Source organism: Lissotriton helveticus, chromosome 7, assembly GCF_964261635.1.
Source record: "Lissotriton helveticus chromosome 7, aLisHel1.1, whole genome shotgun sequence".
NCBI lineage: Eukaryota > Metazoa > Chordata > Amphibia > Caudata > Salamandridae > Lissotriton > Lissotriton helveticus.
Window position 1 is genome coordinate 1,388,806,122 of NC_136068.1, and position 21,872 is coordinate 1,388,827,993.

The 21,872-nt window shown below is 45.9% G+C and overlaps 1 protein-coding gene across 3 annotated transcripts in view; it reads left to right on the forward strand.

Annotated features, from left to right (window-relative positions):
• LOC144770305 (ketosamine-3-kinase-like) overlaps window positions 1–21,872 on the forward strand; it is a 246,190-nt gene that overhangs the window by 11,159 nt on the left and 213,159 nt on the right. For all 3 annotated transcript variants that reach the window (XM_078654706.1, XM_078654705.1, XM_078654707.1), the window contains exon 2: window positions 12,595–12,746. In XM_078654706.1, coding sequence (XP_078510832.1) covers window positions 12,604–12,746 — 143 coding nt within the window. In that variant the 5' untranslated portion in view covers window positions 12,595–12,603. The remainder of the gene's footprint in view (window positions 1–12,594; window positions 12,747–21,872) is intronic.

Here is a 21,872-nt window from a genome sequence, read left to right on the forward strand (position 1 = left end):
ATGTTGTTTTATATCTTTTTCTAACAGTGCTGCTGTCTCCTATAATTTCAATAAAAAGAATTTATATAAAAAAAACAAGGCGCTGTCAGAGTTTTAGTAGAGGTAAATATGATGGCTCAGCAGTTCATGCATTAATCAAGGGTCAGCAGGGATGGTCTTGTGCTCATGAATTAAAAGGTGGTATGGGGTTTTACAGTGATTGACAGTTGGAACTTGCCCATTTAGATAGGCTGCGTTCAGTAGAACTGGGTGACGTGTACTAAACAGTAAGATGGTAACTTAGGTTCAGCATTTACAGTCCTGGGTGAGTACGTCCTAAAAGGGTAATTTCCAAAGAATATGGGTGCCATCTGTGAGAGAAGAGATGCAACAGCAGCCACAAATTGTACTGTGTTATAGCATAGCACTTATATAGCACTTACAACTCCCACTTGGGGCTTTGAAGTGCTTACCCACACAAATACCAACGTACTCTGTGTAGAGTGTGTGGTTCAAAATGTTTTGTTTTTGTTTTGAGCTTATGAGGAAAGTGTTTTTATGTCGTTAGGTTGACCACTATAGGTGCAAGTATCCTATTATGGACACAGCACCTGGTAGTGTAATGGGGTGGGGTGTAGTAGAGAAAGACACACACGTTGTAATTGTCATAAGTATTAAAACAAACCGTCAGCCATCAAATGCTCACTGTATGTACACCAAAAAGAGGGGGTCATCCGTAAAGGCCCAGTAATCTATATAGCAACATGTGCCAGGCAGAGATGGTGTTATGAATGTTGCCTACTGCTGAACAAATATAACCTCCATGAACAAGGAAAAGAGTAGAACAATCAGTGCTTGTAACCTGGAAAAAAAACTACACAATCTTTAAAAGGACTTGATTTCAGTTACTGCTAGGCCAAAGGAAGCCAAACGTTTGAGCAGGGTTTTGCGCCCCAAGTCCCACTGAAGCTCCCAAATACTGCCAAAGGCGAGAAAGCATCGGTTGTTAATCAGTGGATCTGTGTGACAGGGAAGTAAATCTGTTGGAGCAACCTAGAGACCTTTATTTTCCGGTATGATTGCCAGTTTGCGTCATGTACACCAAATACACTCAACAAATCCATCTATTCTAGGTGTTGCAGTCTTTTGTTTTCATTGAACCAATTAGACGACGTATCCAACGTAGGAGGAGCAAGAGGGCCAGATCCAAGTCCGGTTTTCAATCGCCACAGAATTGTATTGTATTGTAAGATGCATTAACATACAAATTATCTACATGGAAATTATTTGCATGGTGGTTATCCTTAAAATAGAACACTGGCTTGCTCTTCCTGGTCCTACATTGGACTCCCCTACATTAGACAAACCGACCTGATGATTTTTAAGAAGAACGCTTAGGGCCTGATGCATGATTTTTGGTGTGCATAGTGCGATCTGTTACCCCTATATCAAGGTGAGGAGGAGAATTCTCTCAGAGTCCCTCTGTGGTTTCAGATATAATATAAAAGTAAGCATCTTCTGTAGTCTAGATATGTGGGATTAAGGGATCGGAATAGGAAGGTCTTGGAGGAAACATAAAAGGAGAGGCAAGACATTCACTTAGCTATGTTCATCGTTTATACCACTTATACTCAAAGTACGTCCTGGGGGCCACATGCGTCTCCTGACCTTTACTTGCGGCCCCTGGTCAACAGCAGCACTAGGCTGCGGTCTATTTGACTAAACACCAACATCAAAAAGATGTTAGATAAACAGTCACACATTTATTTAAAGGTTAAGTGAAGTTAGAGAAAGAAAGTAACTAGGGTGTCCTGCACAACTTAACTTTACCAACCCTCATTTTTAAACATATCTTGCAGCAAAAGTGTAAACATTTTATAAAGTCTCTTCTAAATTAAAGAAGTGTATTTCATTAACATGCAGAACCGTTTCTCGTTTTTGCATCAGATTATATTAGTACTTTGAGAAGTATTTTTTTTGTTTAAAGTGATTGTTTTCAAACATGAATTAAAAAACATTATTTCTTCCTCCCCACCCTGACAACAATGGCAATATTGAACTAAGAGTTAAGTCAGTTGTTATGTGCATCCTTGAGGGATATAGGCATAGAAACTGTGCAAAAGCGCTGTAAACATCCTTATTCAATATTAACATGGTTGTACTTTAGGCACATATATATCTACGTCGCAAATTATATTTATTTGAATATGTTGCGGAACAGTGCTCCTATTGCTGCATGAATGCCAGACCGCTGATGATACATGAATATATGCCCCAATTAAGCTATTTATTCGTAACGTGGTATTATGTGCCTTTAGCAAAATAGAAAATGTAGATAAAAAAACTCAGTCTTAGAGTGACTGTATCGCATAGTAAAATTACGTGCTACCTGCTGTTGTGCTAATCATTAAAGCGTGTGAAGCTTTACTGTTATCATTAAAGTGCTAATGCTGAAATAAATTGCATATAAGGGTTGAATAGATAAATGCGTAAAATTAAAATAAACGGGGAGGGGGGATAGCAGCTAAGTGAGAACTGTAATAGTCTTGATGATTCTGATATGTATATTAAAATCTAAAGTCCCTTCAGGTAGCTATATGTCTTATGGGATCCTCTAGATGCTACACTGGTGCAAACAATACATTGTTGCAAATCTCATTTTGTAATATAGCACATGTAGCATGGATTCCTTGATCTATGGTGGCATGGGAGCTATAAATCATAATCATTACTACTGGGAAGAAAAATTAATTAATTCTAGGAAGAAAAATGAAGGCTGAGTTGTCTTATTTTATGTACAAATACTGGAAATCATAAAAAGTTATGCAGATCTTCATTATTGTTCAGCCCTTTCGGATGTTTACCATCTAGTTCCAAGATTATTAGGGATTCCAGTTGTCGTAAAGAGCGTTCTCTGTTGCCCCCTCTGCGTGGTTTGGGAACTGAACTGATTACGTAATAGCTGAGGCATTTGAGATCATTGTTATGGATTTGTTTGAAGTGCCTTGCAACTGGATATGTGGCATCATTGTATACAATTGCTCGAATGCTGTAGAATCCTGACATGCACCTGTAGCTTGGTACTTCCCACATATCTCAATCCACAGGTGCATGTCAGGATATAAACAGCAAATTCTGTCTTGCAATTATAGTTGCCTTTGATCTTAATAGGTTTAGCATTGAAATGAGTCTTGTAACTAGTGGTATTGACACCAAATTTACTGGCTCTACAACTCGAGCACTTGAAAAATCCTTGTCTCTGCTGTAGCCATGTTTTACCTGAATGCACCTCAGGGCTACTCTTTACCAGTTGAGTCCTCATAGATATGCCTCTCCTAAATGTGATATTCGGACTGTCTGGCAGCTCCGGTGCTAGCACGGCATCCGTGAGGATTATAGGCCAATTGCGTTTGAGTATAGTTTGAATTTTCCTTTCTTGTTGGTTATAAGTTAGGATCAGCCTGGGTGCAGTGTTTTCCTGTTCTTTCTCCTACTTTGTCTCATCTGCTGCTTCTAGGAGGATGTCCCTGTTTCACAATTTGACTTTGAGCTGGGCATCTCTGAGAACTGTCTCACTGTAGCCTCTTTGTTTAAATCTAATTACAGCGTCTTGTGTACATTTTTCTAGTTCTTGCTTATCATTACAAATAATTTTGATTCTCCGAATGGGATACTTCTCACCAGATGCTTTGGATGCTTGCTGGAGGCATGGAGTGTGGAGTTTCCAGCTGTCACTTTCCTGTGTAGTGTAGTGATTACCTGCTCATTTCTGACACATATCTCTACATCTAAAAACTCTATCTTCTCAGTGTTGATGTTTGATGTGAATTTTAAATTTGCAGAGTTGTCATTGATGTTATTAATGAAACTTTATGCATTGTCCTCACTTACCTCCCACACCACAAAAACATCGTCAATATACCTATACCAGTATTTGACATGCTGATTGTACATTTCTGAATGGATGCCCCTGAGAACCTGCTCCTCCCACCAGCCAACCATCAAACAGGCATAGCTAGGAGAGAAGGAGGCTCCCATTGCAACTCCCTGCGATTGTCTATACACATCTGTGTTGTACAGAAAGAAATTATTGTTGAGACACCACGATATGCAGTCCAGTAACATGGCATTATGTTTATAACATTCAACTGGTCTCATGTCTAGGAAATATTTAATAGCCTGGAGTCCTGTATAGTGTTCAATACATGTATATAAGGACTCGATGTCAAGGGTCATAAAGCTCATTCCTTTCTCCCATTTGATATTTTTGATTTTATTGAGGAAATCCCCAGTGCCTCTCACATATGTTGGTAAGTCCTTGACCAAACCCTGTAGGAAATAGTCCAGGTACTGGGATATATGTTCGCCAATGCTGTTGATTGCTGAGATTATTGGGCGCCCTGGGATGGGTGAAATGTTCTTGTGTATCTTAGGTATAAAGTATATTATTGGAATGACCGGATGTTCCACCTTAAGATATTTGAATTCCTCCAATGAGATCATCCCCTCTCTTTTAAATTGATGTAACTTTTTTTCCAGGGAATCTTTGGCTTTATTGTATTCCTTCCAGTTGCTTTTGACATAGCAGGTATCATACTTTAATTGTCTCTCTGCTTCCGTAATGTACTGAGTCTTTGGCCAGATTATGATGTTTCCACCTTTGTCACTTTTTGTGATGACTACTGCATGGTTATTGCTGAGGTTTTCCATTAGTTCACGGTATTTGTGTTCATTGTAATTCTTTTTCCGCATTCTGTTGTTTACTTGGTGATTACGTTTTTTGTGATTACGTTTTTTGATTTCCTCTGTCACCGTTTCGTGAAATATGTCTACAGCATCCTTTGCATGGATGGTATAAATGTGGATTTAGGCTTGAAGGGGCTGCTCCCAGACCCTTGCTCTATGATATCCATGTTGCGCAAATGCTCTTGTGTGGATGCTATCATTGTCAAGTCCTCTGGATTAGATTCCACGGCTATCCGTAGTTCATTTGTGACTCGCAATAAGGGAATATCTGATACTTGTAGACCAATTATATCTTTGGAATTTGTGGCCTCCTTTGTTGGATTTTCCTTCAGACCATTCTTGATTGTGAAGAACTTTCTTAGTTTTAATTTTCTGATGTAGCTGAAAATGTCAATCCTTGTTTGTACATAGTTGAATTCATTAGGTGGGCAGGATGACAAACCCAGCTGAGAAGTCTTTTTTCTGTGTCTGTTAGTACTATTGTTGATAGGTTTACAATAGTTTTGTCATCCAGATCTTTTACTAGTGCCAATAATTTCTTTTTGATTTTGTTTTTTGTTTTTGTACGTCGCTCTCTCCTTTTGACATTCCGACATTTTCTGATACTTGACCTTGTATCCGAGGTCTTAATGTTTTGCGCCAGTCCTTCGCTAAAAAATCCACCTCCTCTCCCAGACTGAGGCTTCTTTCATCCGTACCAGTTGTGTTTTTATCGCTGTCTTCTGAGCCCATATCGCTACTCAAAGAAGCTGCGTCTGAAACTGACAATGTATCTATGGATGTTCCTGCTTCCTGTTGCCATCTAGTTTCTGTAGCTTTTGCCTTTTCCACGTTATGTTTTTGTTTTTTAGCATTGGCATATTTCCGGGCAAATGTGTAGATCCTGCCCTTTTCATAATCTGCCAGGTCTCGGGCGAATTTATATGCTTTCCGTGTTTACATTTTTTCTTCTTGTTTTTTAAGGCGCGCTTGTTTTTCTCGTCTGGTTTTTGCTATGTAGGCATTAGGTTCTCATTTGTTCAGTTCCTCATTGATGTTGTTAATATCTTTGACAAGATCTAGTCTGTCTGATTTCAGCGTATTTTATAAGGATTCGGACAAGGTTCATTGAGGCATCCAAATTACTCAGCCCCCACTCTTGAAGCATGCTTGGATTTGGATTCTCGAAGCTAGTTGCCAGAAAGATCCTCCGCCCTCGCGGCACTCGCCCAGCCTCCTCATATTTAATTAGGGACTTGTTCTCCCACCACTTTGTGACCTCAGACCGCATGCATTTCTCTAATTCTTTCAATAGCTCCCTGGCATTGGAGTTGGTTCCGCCAGCATTTGTGCTTGTTTGCATACTTGCTCCTGTTATCGGGACATTAGGTAGATTTTTAAACAGTTCAGCGGCAGCTGCCTCCCGTTCCCGGACCACTTCCGCAGACATACTTCGGCTAAATGTAACTGCTGGGTCTTGTGAATCAGACCTCCGGCGTTTTCGTTTCCAAGCGCCACACCTCCCTGCCTATGCAGTTCCCGATATGGTACTAACCGCTTCTGAAATCTTTGCCGGTGGGTCCTCCGACCCAACCTTCTCCGTATGCAGTAGTCCCGTCGGCTGCACTAGGGGGTTGCTACCAGTAATCCCTTCCGGGTCTTCTCGTTTTTGGTTGCGGGCAGCTTCCTACTTCCTGGGGAGGGGGTCCGTTGGCGGGATCAACCTGTATCCTGTAATCAACTTTGAACAAAACAAAGACTCCCTCCTACTTCCTGGTCAGAAAGAGAGTCACGGACCCAATTTTCGTGGCAGAAAACAGTTTATTCAATTATAAGCCGTATGACGCGTCTTGGGCAGGGGAATGCCCTTGATCACATAGCAAAAGCGTGGTCCACCTTCTGTTTTTATCTTTGCATAGTGGTATACACCCATAGTTAAAACAAACAAAATACTTGCGTGAAATTTTACAAACAGTCTTTCTTCTAACATCTGCTAGTTTAACCTCTGGAGCAATTCTACACATATTGGGTGCCATGTTTGTAAATATAGAATTTGTGAAATTGCGCTCAATTGTGTTGCACCATGTTATATGTTGCATAAATATATAAATAAATAACTATATATATATAAATAAATAAATAAATGCGTGAATAAAAAGCTTAAAATCACATTGTGAAACATTATTGAGTATCAAAATGTAATAAATACATTTTAAGCTAAATATTACAATCCCATCTATGTAATCGGTGATAAAAACCAACTGAAACAATTGGGTGGCCTTGGTTCCTATTATACATGAACAACATTATAATTTATCAATTAAGCACAGGGAAGGATTTTGTAAAGCGCACATCCTGAAGTCATATTTTGAGGTCCTCCTATATGTGATAATGAAGAAAAAGGAGGAAAAGTATAAACAATTGCCTATGATCACACAATTTCTTTATTTTTTTGTTGAAACTTTTTATTGAAAATAAAAACAAGAAAACAGAAAAACAAAACATGGCAAGGCATTACAATAGAATTGTGTCACCATTCGGCTCGCGGGGGGGGGGGTACAAGCGTAAATCAGATATCGTTGCTACCAGTAAATCGGGGGGAGGGGGGGGAAAGGAGACCAGAAGTATACAAAACATCTATAATCCTGCGGAGGAAACATCAGGTTGGGAGGAAGACAAGTCAATATCACATTCCGATATGGGGGGAGCACATATATCACCACGGTATGTGTTCCACTGAGTCCAGATTTTCCCCCATTTGCCAGGTGTGCCACGGGAAACATAAACCGTTTTTTCTCGAAACATGCACCAATCCATGTTTTGTTTCCACACTATGACTGTCGGAGGCCTCTGGGCGCCCCATAGCTGGGCAATGTCACGCTTGGCGATCATGTTACCCAAGGTCGCCCATCGAAGCTGCGCCAGATTGTAATCATTCGGCTCCCAGACGTTCAGCAAGCACCTCCGCGCTTCAGGCATCAGCCGTACACCCGTAACCTCACTCATTACCGCATGCACGCGATTCCAATAGCTCAGCACAGCCGGACATTCCCAAATCATATGGAGAAACGTGGCCACCCTGCCGCATCCACGCCTGCACAATCCATCCGTCGAGAATCCCATTCGCACCAGACGCGGGCCAGTCACATACACCCTATGCAGAATTTTGAGTTGGACAAACCGAAGGCGTGCCGGGATAGCCACCTCTTTCGGGGAAGAGATCGCGGCCTGCCAGTCTTCATCATCGAGCTCCAGACCATCACTGGTCCACAACCCTCGGAGGCCTTCCAACAAGTCAATCCTAGTATTAATCAGTTTTTTATAAATGAGCGAGATAGTGCTATCAGGGACATGCCCGTCTAGTATCCTATCTTCAAGCGGGGATGCTTCCGGCACGTCCGAGCCTCGGGGAAAAACAGACAAGATTGCGTGCCGGACTTGCGCATACCGAAAGGATTCCCTATCATTCAATCCATATTCAACTTTCAATTCCTCAAAAGTTTTGATCCTACCCTTGATCCACATATCATCGACCCTGCTGATCCCTATCATGTCCCACCGATCGAATCCCTTCGATTGCCAAAGGGAGCCAAGTTTATCCGAGGCATAGAGTGGAGTAGCCCGGGTCGGTCTGTCAGCCCATCCCGTGGCCGCCGTAGCCCGATACCACACCTGCACCGCTGTTTTAGTGGGACCCGTAAGAGATCTACCGGCTGACGTCGCGTACAAAGCCCTGTTGTAATCGCCGCCGGGCAGCAACCATTTATCCATCGCAAAGGCCGGGTTTGGTGAATGAGCATAGGTGCCGTGGTTGATGGCCCCTAACTGAGAGGCCCAATAATAGCGACGGATGTCCGGGAGTGCGATGCCGCCATCATACCAAGGGAGCGTGAGCTCCGAAAGGGCAATACGAGAACGGCCCCCCATATCAACTGTCGCTGTAGACATTCAATCTCCCGGAAATACCCAGCTGGTACTACGTCAAGCGTGTTTTGAAGCGCATAGAGAAATCGGGGGAGCGACATCATCTTAAACAACGCCGCTCGACCCTGGGGAGAGAGAGGGAGTCTGTTCCACGTTTCTATATCCGCCCGAAGACGTCGGAGAGGGGGCAACAAATTGCGCTCGTAACGAAGCGTAGGGTCTAGGGTAACAAAGATTCCCAGATATTTGAATCCCTCGAGCACCACCGAGATAGGACATCCACGTGGCAAGAGGGGAGCATCGCCGGAAAGAACATAAACGCAAGATTTTGACCAATTGATGACTAGACCGGAATTTTTACTGAAAGAAGTCAAAATGTCGAAAAGGACGATCAACGACTTCCGGGGCGACGTAAGGTATAAGAGTATATCATCCGCGTACAGAGATATACGGTCTTCAAATTCCGGAGACCATCTAATACCCTTCAAGGATGGTTCCCATCTCAACCAAGCCGCCAATGGCTCTAAGGCAAGAGCAAACAGAAGTGGGGACAGAGGACAGCCCTGGCGCGTACCCCTACCAAGCGCAAAGGAGGCCGAAACACGCCCATTCACCACTACCTGGGCTAAAGGGCCAGCATAAAGCAGCTGCACCCACTGGATAAAGGCGGGCCCAAAACCGAATTTAGAAAGGACCGCCCAAAGATAAGGCCACTCAAGCGTATCAAACGCCATAGTGGCGTCTAGGGACGCCAAGATGGCCGACTCCCGCAGAGTCCCGGCTTGCGCTAGGACTCCATGAAGGCGCCGAAGATTAAGTGCCGTATTGCGATGTGGTATAAAGCCGGATTGGTCCGGGTGAACAAGATCTCCTATAACAGATATCAAACGAGTAGCAAGAACTTTGGCCAGGATCTTAGGTTCAACATTGATCAGGGAAATAGGTCTGAAAGATTCGCAGCGGTCACGCGGCTTTCCCTCCTTATGGATAACCACTATGGAGGCCAGCCTTTGATCAGGAGGAAGAGACCCTTTCTCTAGGGATTCCAAAAACATAGATCGCAAATACGGCGCCAGTACGTCGGGACGGAGCTTGTAAAGCTCGATGGGGAGTCCATTAGGGCCCGAGGCCTTCCCGGAGCGAATCGATCGGATAGCGGTCGCAATTTCATCAGCCGTGAGCGGAGCTTCCAGTAGGTCCCGCTCCGGGTCAGACAAGCATGGCAGCGAGATATCGCGGAGAAGCAAGCGGGAGTCCTGCTCTGGTCGATCGGACACAGGGGAGTACACTACCCGAAAATAATCGGCGAACCGCGCAACGATCCCAGCAGGGTCAGTGATACTTTCACCATTCACATCAACTATGACAGGGATAACCCGACTCGCGCATTCTCTCCTATCCAACCAAGCAAGCAACTTCCCAGCCTTATCTCCCACATCATACAGACGCCCCTGCTGTTCACGACCCATCTCTTTCGCAGCGTCAGTCACAAGTGCTCTATATTCGTGCTGTTTTAGGTCTAACAAGTGCAGCTTCTCAGGGGAGGCTCCAGAGTCCAACTCTCCCTCAAGGATGGTAAGTTCAGTCTCAAGACGGACAACCTCTTCCCGCTTACACCTCTTAACATTGCCAATCGAGGAGAGGGCTTGGCCCCGAATGACAGTTTTATACGCCTCCCACAAGGAGACAGAAGAGGACACTGAACCCACATTTTCAGCAAAGTAACGATCGATTGCTTTAAGTAATTCCACTCTAATCTTAGGATCACGGAGGTACCATGGATTAATCGGGGCAATCCGACCTCCCGACCCCAGACGAGCGTTCACAACTAACCACAGCGGGGAGTGATCCGAAATACCCCTGGCAAGATGTTTCACCTCCCCTATGAGGGAAGCCTGGGAGGAGGGCATCAAAACATAATCTAATCTCGAAAGGCTGCCATGGGCCCCGGAGTGAAAAGTATACTGCCGTTGCCCAGGATGATGTAAATGCCAGCAATCGGTTAGCCCCATTGCCTCCAGGAAGTCCCCCAGCCAGGATTGAGATTTAGCGAGGACACGGGTAGGGTGACGATCACACATACCAGACACTACTGAGTTGAAATCCCCCCCTACCACAAGTACACCCTCGGGCACTCCCAGGATCACTTTTCCCAAATCAGCATAGGTCGTAGTTTGAAGGCCTGGGGGTATGTAAACCGAGAGTAAAGTAATCACCCTCCCCTCCCAGCGCCCTACAATAGCGGCATAACGCCCCCTATCATCGAGTATAACGTCATCAATAGCAAGGGGGAGGGAGGTCCGAACCAGAATGCCCACCCCTCTGGAGCCGGAAGTGAAACCCGATTGGGCCATGAGACGGTATCCACGCCTATTCATGGCGTGGCACGTATTACCCAGCAAGTGTGTTTCTTGAAGCAAAACCACATCAGGAGACAAGCGTCGTAGCAACTATAAAACCACCCCCGTTTAATTCTGTCTCCCAACCCATTTACGTTCCAACACAGAATGCGTAGTCCCCTATCCCCCATCCCAGAATCCACCCCAGGTTCCCCCCCACACCAGCCGCGACACTGCAACACATGAGATCATCAGTACTATGCCTTGAATAAAACAAAAAACCCTAAACTTGAACCCCCCAACCCCCCAAACCAACATTATACCCCCCACCCCGCACCCCTGCGTGAGACTCAAAAGCCACCCCAACTTGCAGTGTGCCTGTCGCCCTAACATACAACTAATCTACGAAAAGAACCCCAGAGGAGGAAGACACACCCGACCCCCTCCCACACCCCATTAAGACAACACAATAACGGACAATAGTAGCATAGCATCAAACCACAGCCGAAAGTCAATACGTTGGTCCAGGAGCCGATTCACTCCCTATTCCTGCTCCATCAGGCCGCCCTCCGCTCCACCGGAGTGTTCCGAATGATCAAATTGTTCCTGTCCAGGGGGCAACGAGTCCAACCAGTCACTAGCAGCTCCAGGATGGTGAAAGAAAAACGTTTTATCATTGTGAACCACACGCAATCGAGCCGGGAAAAGCATGGCATATTTCATGGCTCTGTCTCTCATTCTCTTCTTCACTCCTTGAAATCCCAGTCGCTGCCTCTGAACCTGTTGGGTGAAGTCCGGGTAGAAGCTGATCGCGGCGTTTTCATATTTCGTAGGGCCCGATGTGCGGGACGTCTGCAGGATCGCATCTCTGTCACGAAAGTTAAAGATCCGCGCAATGATGGGCCGCGGAGAAGCTCCCAACTTGGGCGGGCCACTCGGGATTCGGTGGGCCCGTTCCACTGCAAAAAACTTGCTCAGACCCTTGGGCGCTAGGTGATTGATCACACAATTTCTGGTTTCACATTGTGCAGTTCATCACTATATATATATATATGTACCACAGACACTACCCTCCTGCCCCAACCACCACACTGCTGCATCAATGCGATCCTCGGTCACATCACAGACCAAACATTTTGGCCCATTGGAAAATGTTTGCGAGTGGCCATGGTTTATACAATGGGGCTAGTAAATATTCTTTAACGGTTCATCCCTTCACTTAGGAAATCATGTTTTAAAACGGTGCTCAATTAATTCAGTTTCCCATCTTTCCAGGACAATGCCAGTATTTCAACGACTTCTTATTTGTTTTTAATTGCTTTCAAAGATTCTGAAACAATGCTAATACCTGGTGATGTGCTATGGGTCAAGTGGTGCGCCTTCAAATACAAGTTTGTAGATTAACCAGAAAAATATGTAATTCTATTTTATGTCGTTCTTAATAAGGATGGTACCCCCATCTCCCTGTGTGGCACTTGTATTTACTTCCAGGATGTCCTAGTCTTGGTGGGCAGGCAGAGCTACAGCATTTAAAATATTTATTAGCTGGCATTTTCCTTTTCCCTTTCATGTAATATTAACCACTGGATGCTTCTAATGGTCTGATATCTGTTTTGGTATTTGACAGGCAAATAAAATGTTTTTGGGAGAAATGGCTGGTTTGGAAGCTATCCTGCAGACTAAGACTGTGAAAGCCCCAAAACCAATCAAAATAATTGACTTGAAAGATGGCGGAACAGCATTTGCCATGGAGCATTTGGATATGAAGAGCCTTAACAGGTACGATATCCTAATAAATGTTATGTAGCAAGATATTTCTAATTCCAGCACAATAGAAGTTACTGCATGGCATAGAACAGACCACGCTGCACCTTAAGTCATTTTTAGCAGCAAAATAACTACTGTTTCAAGTTCAGTACACCTGGTTTATCACACAGTCAACATTTAGTTTCAAAGCTCAGACTACAGGTTAAGGCAAGTGAAACACTAGTTTGATTTATTTTCTTCAAAACATTTTTATTGAGTAATTTTCAAACTCACACAATTGTATAGCATCTGCGTGTATTATTCGGATGTGCCAATTATATGTCTGTTTAAATAATTGTGGTCTTAACTTTTATTGTGAGCAAAGACAAAAGATTAAAACACATAAGGATAGGAGGAGCAAAATCTCCTAGGGCATATACCCTCCTTGTTGAAGCACATAGTCACAATGAGTACCCTGGCTTACCTAATTTAGACTTATAAAGGAGTGGCAAAAGAAAGAAACTCTCCAGCAGGCTCTTAAGTATTTTGGAAAGCTGACCTCACTCACAATGTATCGTGGCATGCTTCATCATAGCCAACTTAATCACACCATACCACTCTGGTGGACTCTACCTGTTTTATTAAACTTGTTTATTCAGTTTTCAAAACAATACAAAATAAATTGGCACAGCATTGCATTATTAAGCACTTTCTCAGTATTAGTGTGGTAAGCTTGGGGACAGAAGCTTCCCAGGTGAGGGCAAAACAGGAGGAAAGGGCCAATGCCAGACATCCACATATTTTGTAGCACTACATTAGGGAATAATGCATATACCTGAGATATTCGTAGTTCTTAAGTGGACCTACCAGCAGTAGAGGGAGCAGGAGAAGGTGGGTGCGGGAGGGTCATTGGCTCAGTCAACCCAGTTCCAATGTCAGCTGTCACAGCAGAGGCTGTCACCTCCTTCCCGTGTGGCAGAGTCAAACCTGTGTTGTAGCCACCCAACTTGTGGACTCTACCTGTTAAGGGAGTTCTTAAATAAGTATTTTGCTGTAAAAGTGGTATACCCAGAGGATTTTTTCCTTTATTATTTTGGGAATCTTAAATATCATTAAAAATATAATCTGGGGGTAAAACTAGAATAGCTATGGTTGTTACCTCTCAAAGGCTAGCCAACATGTTTCGGCCTGATTCACAGCCCATATGTGTCTTCAGGACTTAAATGTATCCCTGCCTACCTAATTGTGTGTTGAGTGCATGCATATGGGGCCTATTGCTCCCATACCGTAAATGTTTTTTGCTTTTTGGGAACACCTGCTGGAAAGAATAAAAACACAAGAATAACGTTATTCTGTTAATGCTGTTGATTTGCACTCCAATCAATTGAAAGCATAAAGTTGTGTTCAGTGTGTGCTGTGTAAACACGCATCCCTGGTGAACACTGCAAACGAGAACACCCTGAGCGTGTGAATTTATCCCTTCTCACACGTGAGCATGATGTTGTTACATTAAGCAATGTTCTTTTTGGTTTCTTTTGTGTTTTTTTGGCTGCACTTATTCTGACTTTGGGTGGATTCAGACATGTTTCAGCAATGCTGGGGCAGATCCCCTGTGGACACTCACTATGTGAGGAGAAGGATAAAGAGTCGACCTCATCGTGTTACTGGGAATTCTTTATATGGATGGTTTATATTATTCATGTGTGACCACCACTCGGATTAAGGTGTCTCCTACTCTGGGTATAATCTTTGAGAGACCTAAAATTGAGACCGACTGTTAATAATGAGGGATGTCACTTGCTTCTTATGCCTGGGGGAGGGGGGCATTATTCTCATTATTCTCATATTATCTCCCTCTCTTTTTAGTCTTTGGTAAAATGATAACATTACAACATAATACAAACATTTAATGGGAACACCAAATAGCGGGTATTTTCAAGGTGCAGTGAATAATTCAATGGATTTAAATTCTTATTGTAAAGAGTGGCGCCTTTTTGTATATGCAACTTTGTAATTGCACCTCTCTTTAATCTTAGTTGTGTAAGGGAGAGGACCAAGAAGTGCTCATCATGTGATGCATGCAAATAGACTTTCAGGTGAAATAGGAAAATTCTTATTGTAAACAGTGGCTCCTTTTTGTATATGCAACTTTGTAATTGCACCACTCTTTAATCTGATTTGTGTAAGGGAGAGGACCAAGAAGTGCTCATCATGTGATGCATGCAAATGGACTTTCAGGTGAAATAGTAAAATTCTCTTGAGCAATGTCTGGATGTTATGTAAACAGACACACATGGTTTGACCCACTAATAAGGGCCATTTTAGTGAGCGGCACAGCTAGTCTTCGATATCCTAGAAAGTATGGCATGCAAGTGGACATACATGATGAGCAACATTTGAGAGTTGCCTAAAAGACTACTCTTGTGTAGTAGCTTGGTTACAAATGATCAGATATGTTTTTCTAACTGTGGTGATGAGGGTGAAGGGTTTAATTTAAGCTTGTGGCCAGTGCCGATCTCTTGCTTCAGTGGCTATATTGCGGTAGTACGCTACCCTGTGTATACAGTCCACGTATGCATAATAAAATGCCACTTACTTCGTCAAGGAGAAACTGCAGCTAATAAAACTCTGCAGCTCCCGCATGGCAGTTGCCGTAAACTGCTGCGTTTACTTACCGGTAATAGCATTACTCTCAGACCTTCTCTCGATGTAATGGCTCACAAATATTTCCAATGCAAAAAATCCCCCCCATACCTCCAGTTCGTACCAAGCCCAAACACCACACAGTTGGACCTGACCATGAGGAGGCATCAACATTGTACACAAAAACACCCTCCGCATCACAACCAGCTCGGATGACAACTCAACCACCATGGAGCGCCTCCACTTCCAGATCCAAACCAACCTCGAAACCACCCTCCACGGCACACTCCTCTACAGTGACCTCCCGGACCCCTCCCCCATTCAGCGAAACCCTAGTCGACTTCATCGCACACAACACTCTCGCCTTTATGAACTACATCACCCTCTGAGACCTCAATTTCCACCTGCACAACCTCGACGACCACGACACATCATCCCTACTAGAGAACCTCGCCACCATCAGACTCAAGCAACAGGTCACCTCTCCAATCCACTCAGCCAGACCCACACTCAGCCCCATCTTCTGTGCAAGCAGCAACATCTCCTTTCGCCACACCTCCGAACTACATTGGATTGACTACCGCTGCATCCATTTTACCTTCACCAAACCCACCGTACATCAGCACGCCCACTGCTACCCATGCAGAAGCTGGAACAAGGTCATTAAGACCAGCTCACCACCACCCTAGCCGCAACCCCACCACTGACATGACGCCGCCCACGCCTCTGGACGCAACCTCCACTCATGGATCTCCAACTGCGCCAACCCACTGGCTCCCCATCAGGAAGCCCTCAGGCAAGCAACACTCAAGAACTACAGACCCATCTCCCTACTCCCCTTCCCAGCCAAAGTCATCGAGAAGGCCATCAACACCCAACTCTCCGAGTTCACAGAATTAAACAACATCTTGGACCTCTCCCAATCTGGATTCAGAAGCAACCACAGCACCGAGACCACGCCCCTCTCCAACACAGATGACATCCGCATCCTCCACAACAGAGGCAAAACCACGGCCCTCATCCCCCTGGACCTCTCGGCCACTTTCAACAACGTCTTCTACGACACCCTCTGTGCTAGACTTCACGACACGGGCATCCATGACAAAACCCTCGATTAGACCCACTCCTTCCTCACTGGTCGAACACAGAGAGTCAGAATTCCACCTTTTCTCTCAGAAGCCCCAGAAATCGGCTGCGGAGTGTCATAGGGCTCCTCCAAGAGCCCCCCCCTTTCAACATCTATAAGGCCCCACTTGCGACCATCGTCAGAAACCACAGACTCAACATCGTCTCCTATGCCGACGACACCCAGCTGATTGTCTCCATCTCCGACAAACCCACAGTCGGCAAGAACAACTTTCACAGCGGAAGGAAGGCAGTAGAGGACAGCTGCCTCAAGTTCATCTCAGACAAGACGGAAGTCCTCATCATGGGCCACAATCCCTTTAACTGAGACGACACCTGGTGGCCCGCAGCGCTTGATAAACCACCCCCACAACCACAGACCACGCACGAAACCTTGGCATCATCCTCGACTCCTCCCTTTTAATGATCGCCAGGTCAACACTGTCTCGTCCTCCTGCTCCCTACCGAGACAAGTAATACAGTCACCTATGCACTCGTCAGCAGCAGACTCGACTGCAGCAATGCACTCTATGCCGGCAGCATGAATACACTCCAACGAAGCTGCAAAACATCCAAAACGCCTCTGCCAAAAGTATCACCTACAAGCTTCTCACACACGCCTACAAAGCCCTCCACAATGCCGGACCGCATACCTCAACCACCTGCTCTTCTTTGCACCCCGACCAGACATCTCTGCTCCGCTCTGCGCAGCTGGCCCTGGCCACAATCCCAAGGACCAGCTGGACCGCTGGTGGAGTAAGAGCCTTCTCCTACCTCGCGGCAAGGACCTGGAACTCCCTTCCTCTGCATCTCAGGCAATCACCACCCCTGCCTTCAATTCATTAAGGAGCGCAAGACCTCTCTATGACTGAACAGCCTCTCCTTCCCCCTAGCCCCTGCAGCTCATGGAGACCCTTAAGGTTGAGTAGTTGCGTTTTAAAAAACCCTGATTGATTGATTGAGTGGTCCGAAAGGGCTGAAGGGAGGGCCTGAGTCATCACAACGAGAGAAGGATTCAGAGTAAATCTAATACCAGTAAGTAATCGCAGCATTACCCCTTCATCCCTCTTGCCCAAGCCAAAATAAATGGACCAGGACGGCACAGAATGCATACACAAGTTTAATCGAAAGGCAAGAAACGGTTTACAGCATGTAAGTCAGCATCCGGGAACCCAAAAGATCAGGGACTTCAGTACCCTGGACCACCCTATAATGGAACACAAAAGTAGGAGGACGGCCAAAGTGGCAGCCTGACAGATCTCCTGCAAAGAAGCCCCATGCACCTCAGCCATGCCCCTTGTAGCGCTTCCCTGGATCCCTAGAGGAGAAGACAGACTAAATTACTTGTAAGACTTCATTCACCTGGTCAAGGTCTGAGTCGAAGGCTTGGCCCTTATCTGGGCAGGACCAAAGTTAACAAAGCAGAAGAGACCCTGAACCACTTCACCCTGTCCAGGTAAATCAGAACTGCCCCACGCACTTGCAGTGAATGAAGGGCTTCTTGCTCAGGAGACTGAGGATCTGGGCAAAACACTGTAAGAATCACCTCCTGCTGACGATGGAACAAAGAATTCACTTGGGCACAAAACCCGATCCAAACGAAGAACAAGCCTGTCTTCGAACACACTAAAAAAGGAGACAAACAAGACAATGAGCCCAACTCCCCCAGCCTGCGAGCAGACATGACAGCCACCAGAACGCCTGCAAGGTCATCAAGCGTAACCCTACAGATGCCAATGGCTCATAAGGGGGATACTGGAGAGCCTGCAACACCAGCAGCAGATCCCAAGATGGACACACCACCTGTGGGACTGGACGGAGATTGGAAAATCCCTTAAAGATCCTGGGAACCATGGAGCTTGAAAAGCCTTAATTGCCGACCATGGCACTTTTAAAAGAAGCAGGGTTCAGACCCAGCTGGAAACCATCCTGGAGAAAGTCTGTCTCTCGAGTCAGGGAAACAGGTAGAGGAAGCAACTGTCGTGGAGCACACCAAGCCTGAAACGTTTTCCAGTGCCTAGCATAAGAAGACCAGGTAGACAACCGTCTGGACACCAGCAAAGAAGAGGAAACCGAAGCTAGACCCTACAACATCAAGCCTCCCAGCTCAACTTTAGCCTCCCCAAGGAGGGCACCTGGAGACACGGACACCTCAGGGGAGACAGATACCCACGGTAACCTCTATTCCCGACCCACCTTTATCTCCATCAACACAGGAAACCAGACAGAGTGGATCCATGCTGGAGCCACCAGCACAACCTGTGCCTTCTCCCTCCGACCCCAAACCTCTGGATCAAAGGCAACGGAGGGAAAGCAAACAACAGGCCCACCGGCCACACACACTACAGGGCATCTACCCCGGAAGTAGACTCCTCCCTCCCACAGGAAACATACTTGGAAAGAAGCGCATTGCCAGGGCTCGCAAACAGGTCCACCCAGGGCCGACCCCACAGCTGACCCATTTTGGCAAATATTGGGGGAGAAAGACAAAAGTCCTGAATGGAGGGAATCCTCCTGCTCAGACGATCAGCCTGACTATTCATAGCCCCCTGAATAAAGACTTCCCTCAACAAACCCACATTGGACTAAGCCCAGAGGAACAGACAATCCAAAATTGCAGACAATGACAGGGCCCTTGTCTTCCTGGCTCCCGCTGCATGCCACAGGTGGACAAACGGACCGAAGGAGGTATAGCCATCACAAACAGGGCCATGTGAGCTCCCCACAATCCCGCCGGCGCTGCGTGGCTAGTAATAGAACCGCAGTGAAACGCTGGAGCACGTGCCCCGCGCTTTTCCATAGATGGGGCACAAAAAAAGGAACAGGAGGTAATTTATGAGTTGGAACTGTTTGTGATTGGAGGCACAGGTTCCGCACTCACTCTGTGAGTCAGCATGGCGAGAGGGACAAATGGTTAATCGAAGTTACCATTTGGCCAATTTATCCATAGACACAGTGTGTAGCTAGGCAGGGCGTGACTCTGCCCCACTGTAATTGCATCATTCCATCGGTGGATCCAAACAAAAGATTCACCACAGTGGCCATGGCCATGGGTGAAGTAATTCAATCGTCATTAGAGAAGCGGAGCCAAATGCTCTTGAAGGTAAATAATGCTCCTGGCCTTGGATGCCAAAAAGGCGTTTGACAGGGTGCATTGGCCCTATTTAGAGGCGACACTCAAACACTTTGGGGCAATATTCTGCACCTGGGTCCTCAGTTACTATGGAGCACCACAAGCGGCAGTGTGGGTCAATGGGCAGACCTCTGTCCTTTTTGCTACACTCAGGGGAACTCGGCCAGGGCGCCTGCTGTCACCCCTGTTGTTTGCCATGTATAGGAAGCCTCTGGCCATGCTGGACAATCCGGCGGTGAGGAACACACCGAATGCCTCAATACCGATGACGTGATAGTTGACCTATCCGGGCCCTCCCAGCCTTCCTTGCAGAAATCGACTTAGGAAAAGCTGCCAGATTCCACATTAATGTCCAGAAATCACAGACCCTCAACTTTTCGGTCCCTCCCGCGACAAAGACGTTGCTGGATCGCCAATACCAGATTTAATGGTCAATTACCTTCATCACTTATCTGGGGGTCCGATTGGCCCTGACAGTGAAAGCAACAGCAGCCCTCAACTATCAAACCATTCTCCAGGAGATATGTATGAATTTGGCCCAATGGAAACACTATCGGCTGACTTGGCTTGGCTGAGTGGCAGCATTAAAGATGACTGCCCTCCTCGCTTCATTTGGGCGGATGGGAGGCCTCGCAAGATCCAGGAACAGAGTTATCGGTCCACACAAGAGGGTGGTCTGGGTTTCCCCAACCTCCTACATTACTACCAGCCTGTGCAACTCTGCAATATGGTGGAATGGACCAGAGTGGAGTCAGAGAAACATTGGCTGTTTATTGACAGGGCGGTAGCTGGGGTACATCTGTGGAACCTCCTACATTACTACCAGGCTGTGCAACTCTGCTATATGGTGGAATGGACCAGGGTGGAGTCAGAGAAACATTGGCTGTTTATGGACAGGGTGGTAGCTGGGGAACATCTGTGGAATTTCCTGGTTCTGTGACGCACACAGGGTGGCCCAATTTTTTCTATGTTTACGTGTTAGGCAGACAAGCTTGGCCACATTTTTACCTGTAAAACTCTGTCATCGTTCCCTTTCCCACTGACCCTAATTGTGGGTAATGCGGACTTTACACTGGGGCTAGATCCCACCGCGTTCCGGCCATGGCAAGCAGCGGGGTACAGATCCATCAGCCATTTCTTTGATGAGGAGGGCCCCATCTCCTTCGAGAAGCTGCGTGAAGATTATTCACTGTCAGAATCGAAGAGAATGCACTACCTTCAAGTCCTTCATTGGCTCACTCACCCGACTGTTCATGACAGGGAACAGTGCCCGCTCATCCCCTTTAAGAAACATCTCGGAACTAAGACGTCTGACAGCCGCCTTATCACTGACCTATACACTATTCTCCAACACGCTAATCCTGTGACGACGAGCTCAGGACATAAGCAATAGGAGCTTGAATTAGGACAGACGCACCAAGAATGGGACGTGATCTACTACAGGGCGCAACATACAGCATGCAACACTGCCAGTTTTGAGACTGCTACTAAAATAGCTACATACTGGTACCTTACTTCAGTGTGACTACACAAAGGCAACCCTGTGTGCAGCGCCGACTGCTGGAGGGGTTGTGGGTCACCCGGGTTGTTTCTTCATTTGTTGTGGAATCGCCCCAAGCTTACATGATTTTGGGACACGATATTGACTGATATAGATACCTACCTCGACACACAGTTGCCTCGCTTCCCCGCATATGTTATCCTGGGGCTCCCGAATGCACATACCTTCCAGCTTAAATCCTGCAGGGGGCGACAAATTGGTCTAGCTTTAAGGGCAGCCCTACAAAACATCCTCTCACATTAGGGCAATGAAAAGCTCCCGACACATCTTGGATGATTGAATCGACAATGGCACATATTAGGGATGGAGATATTAACTCTCACACTGACTAATCAGGGTGACACCTACAGAGAGCTTTGGCATCCTTGCATTGCTCTCCTTTCTGCGGAGTTCAGGGAGCTGACCTGCCCCAGATACCTGCACCTGTGGAGCTTGGTGGAAACTGACACCTCGGCACTGACAAGGGTGGAAGGCAAATGGTGCGTTAACAACACAATGACATTGGATGTGAGTACTCCACAGTGTTGGTAGGGTTAGTGGGTGGAGATTTTGTTGGGCTCTTTGATTTCGATTTGTTTTTGTTTTGGAGTGGGATCTCGTTTACTGTTTGTTGGTTCGTATTTTTTGGCATGCATTAAAACAGATTTGATCCACAAAAGCATGTGTTAAAACCTATTGGTCTTTTAGGGTGGATTTA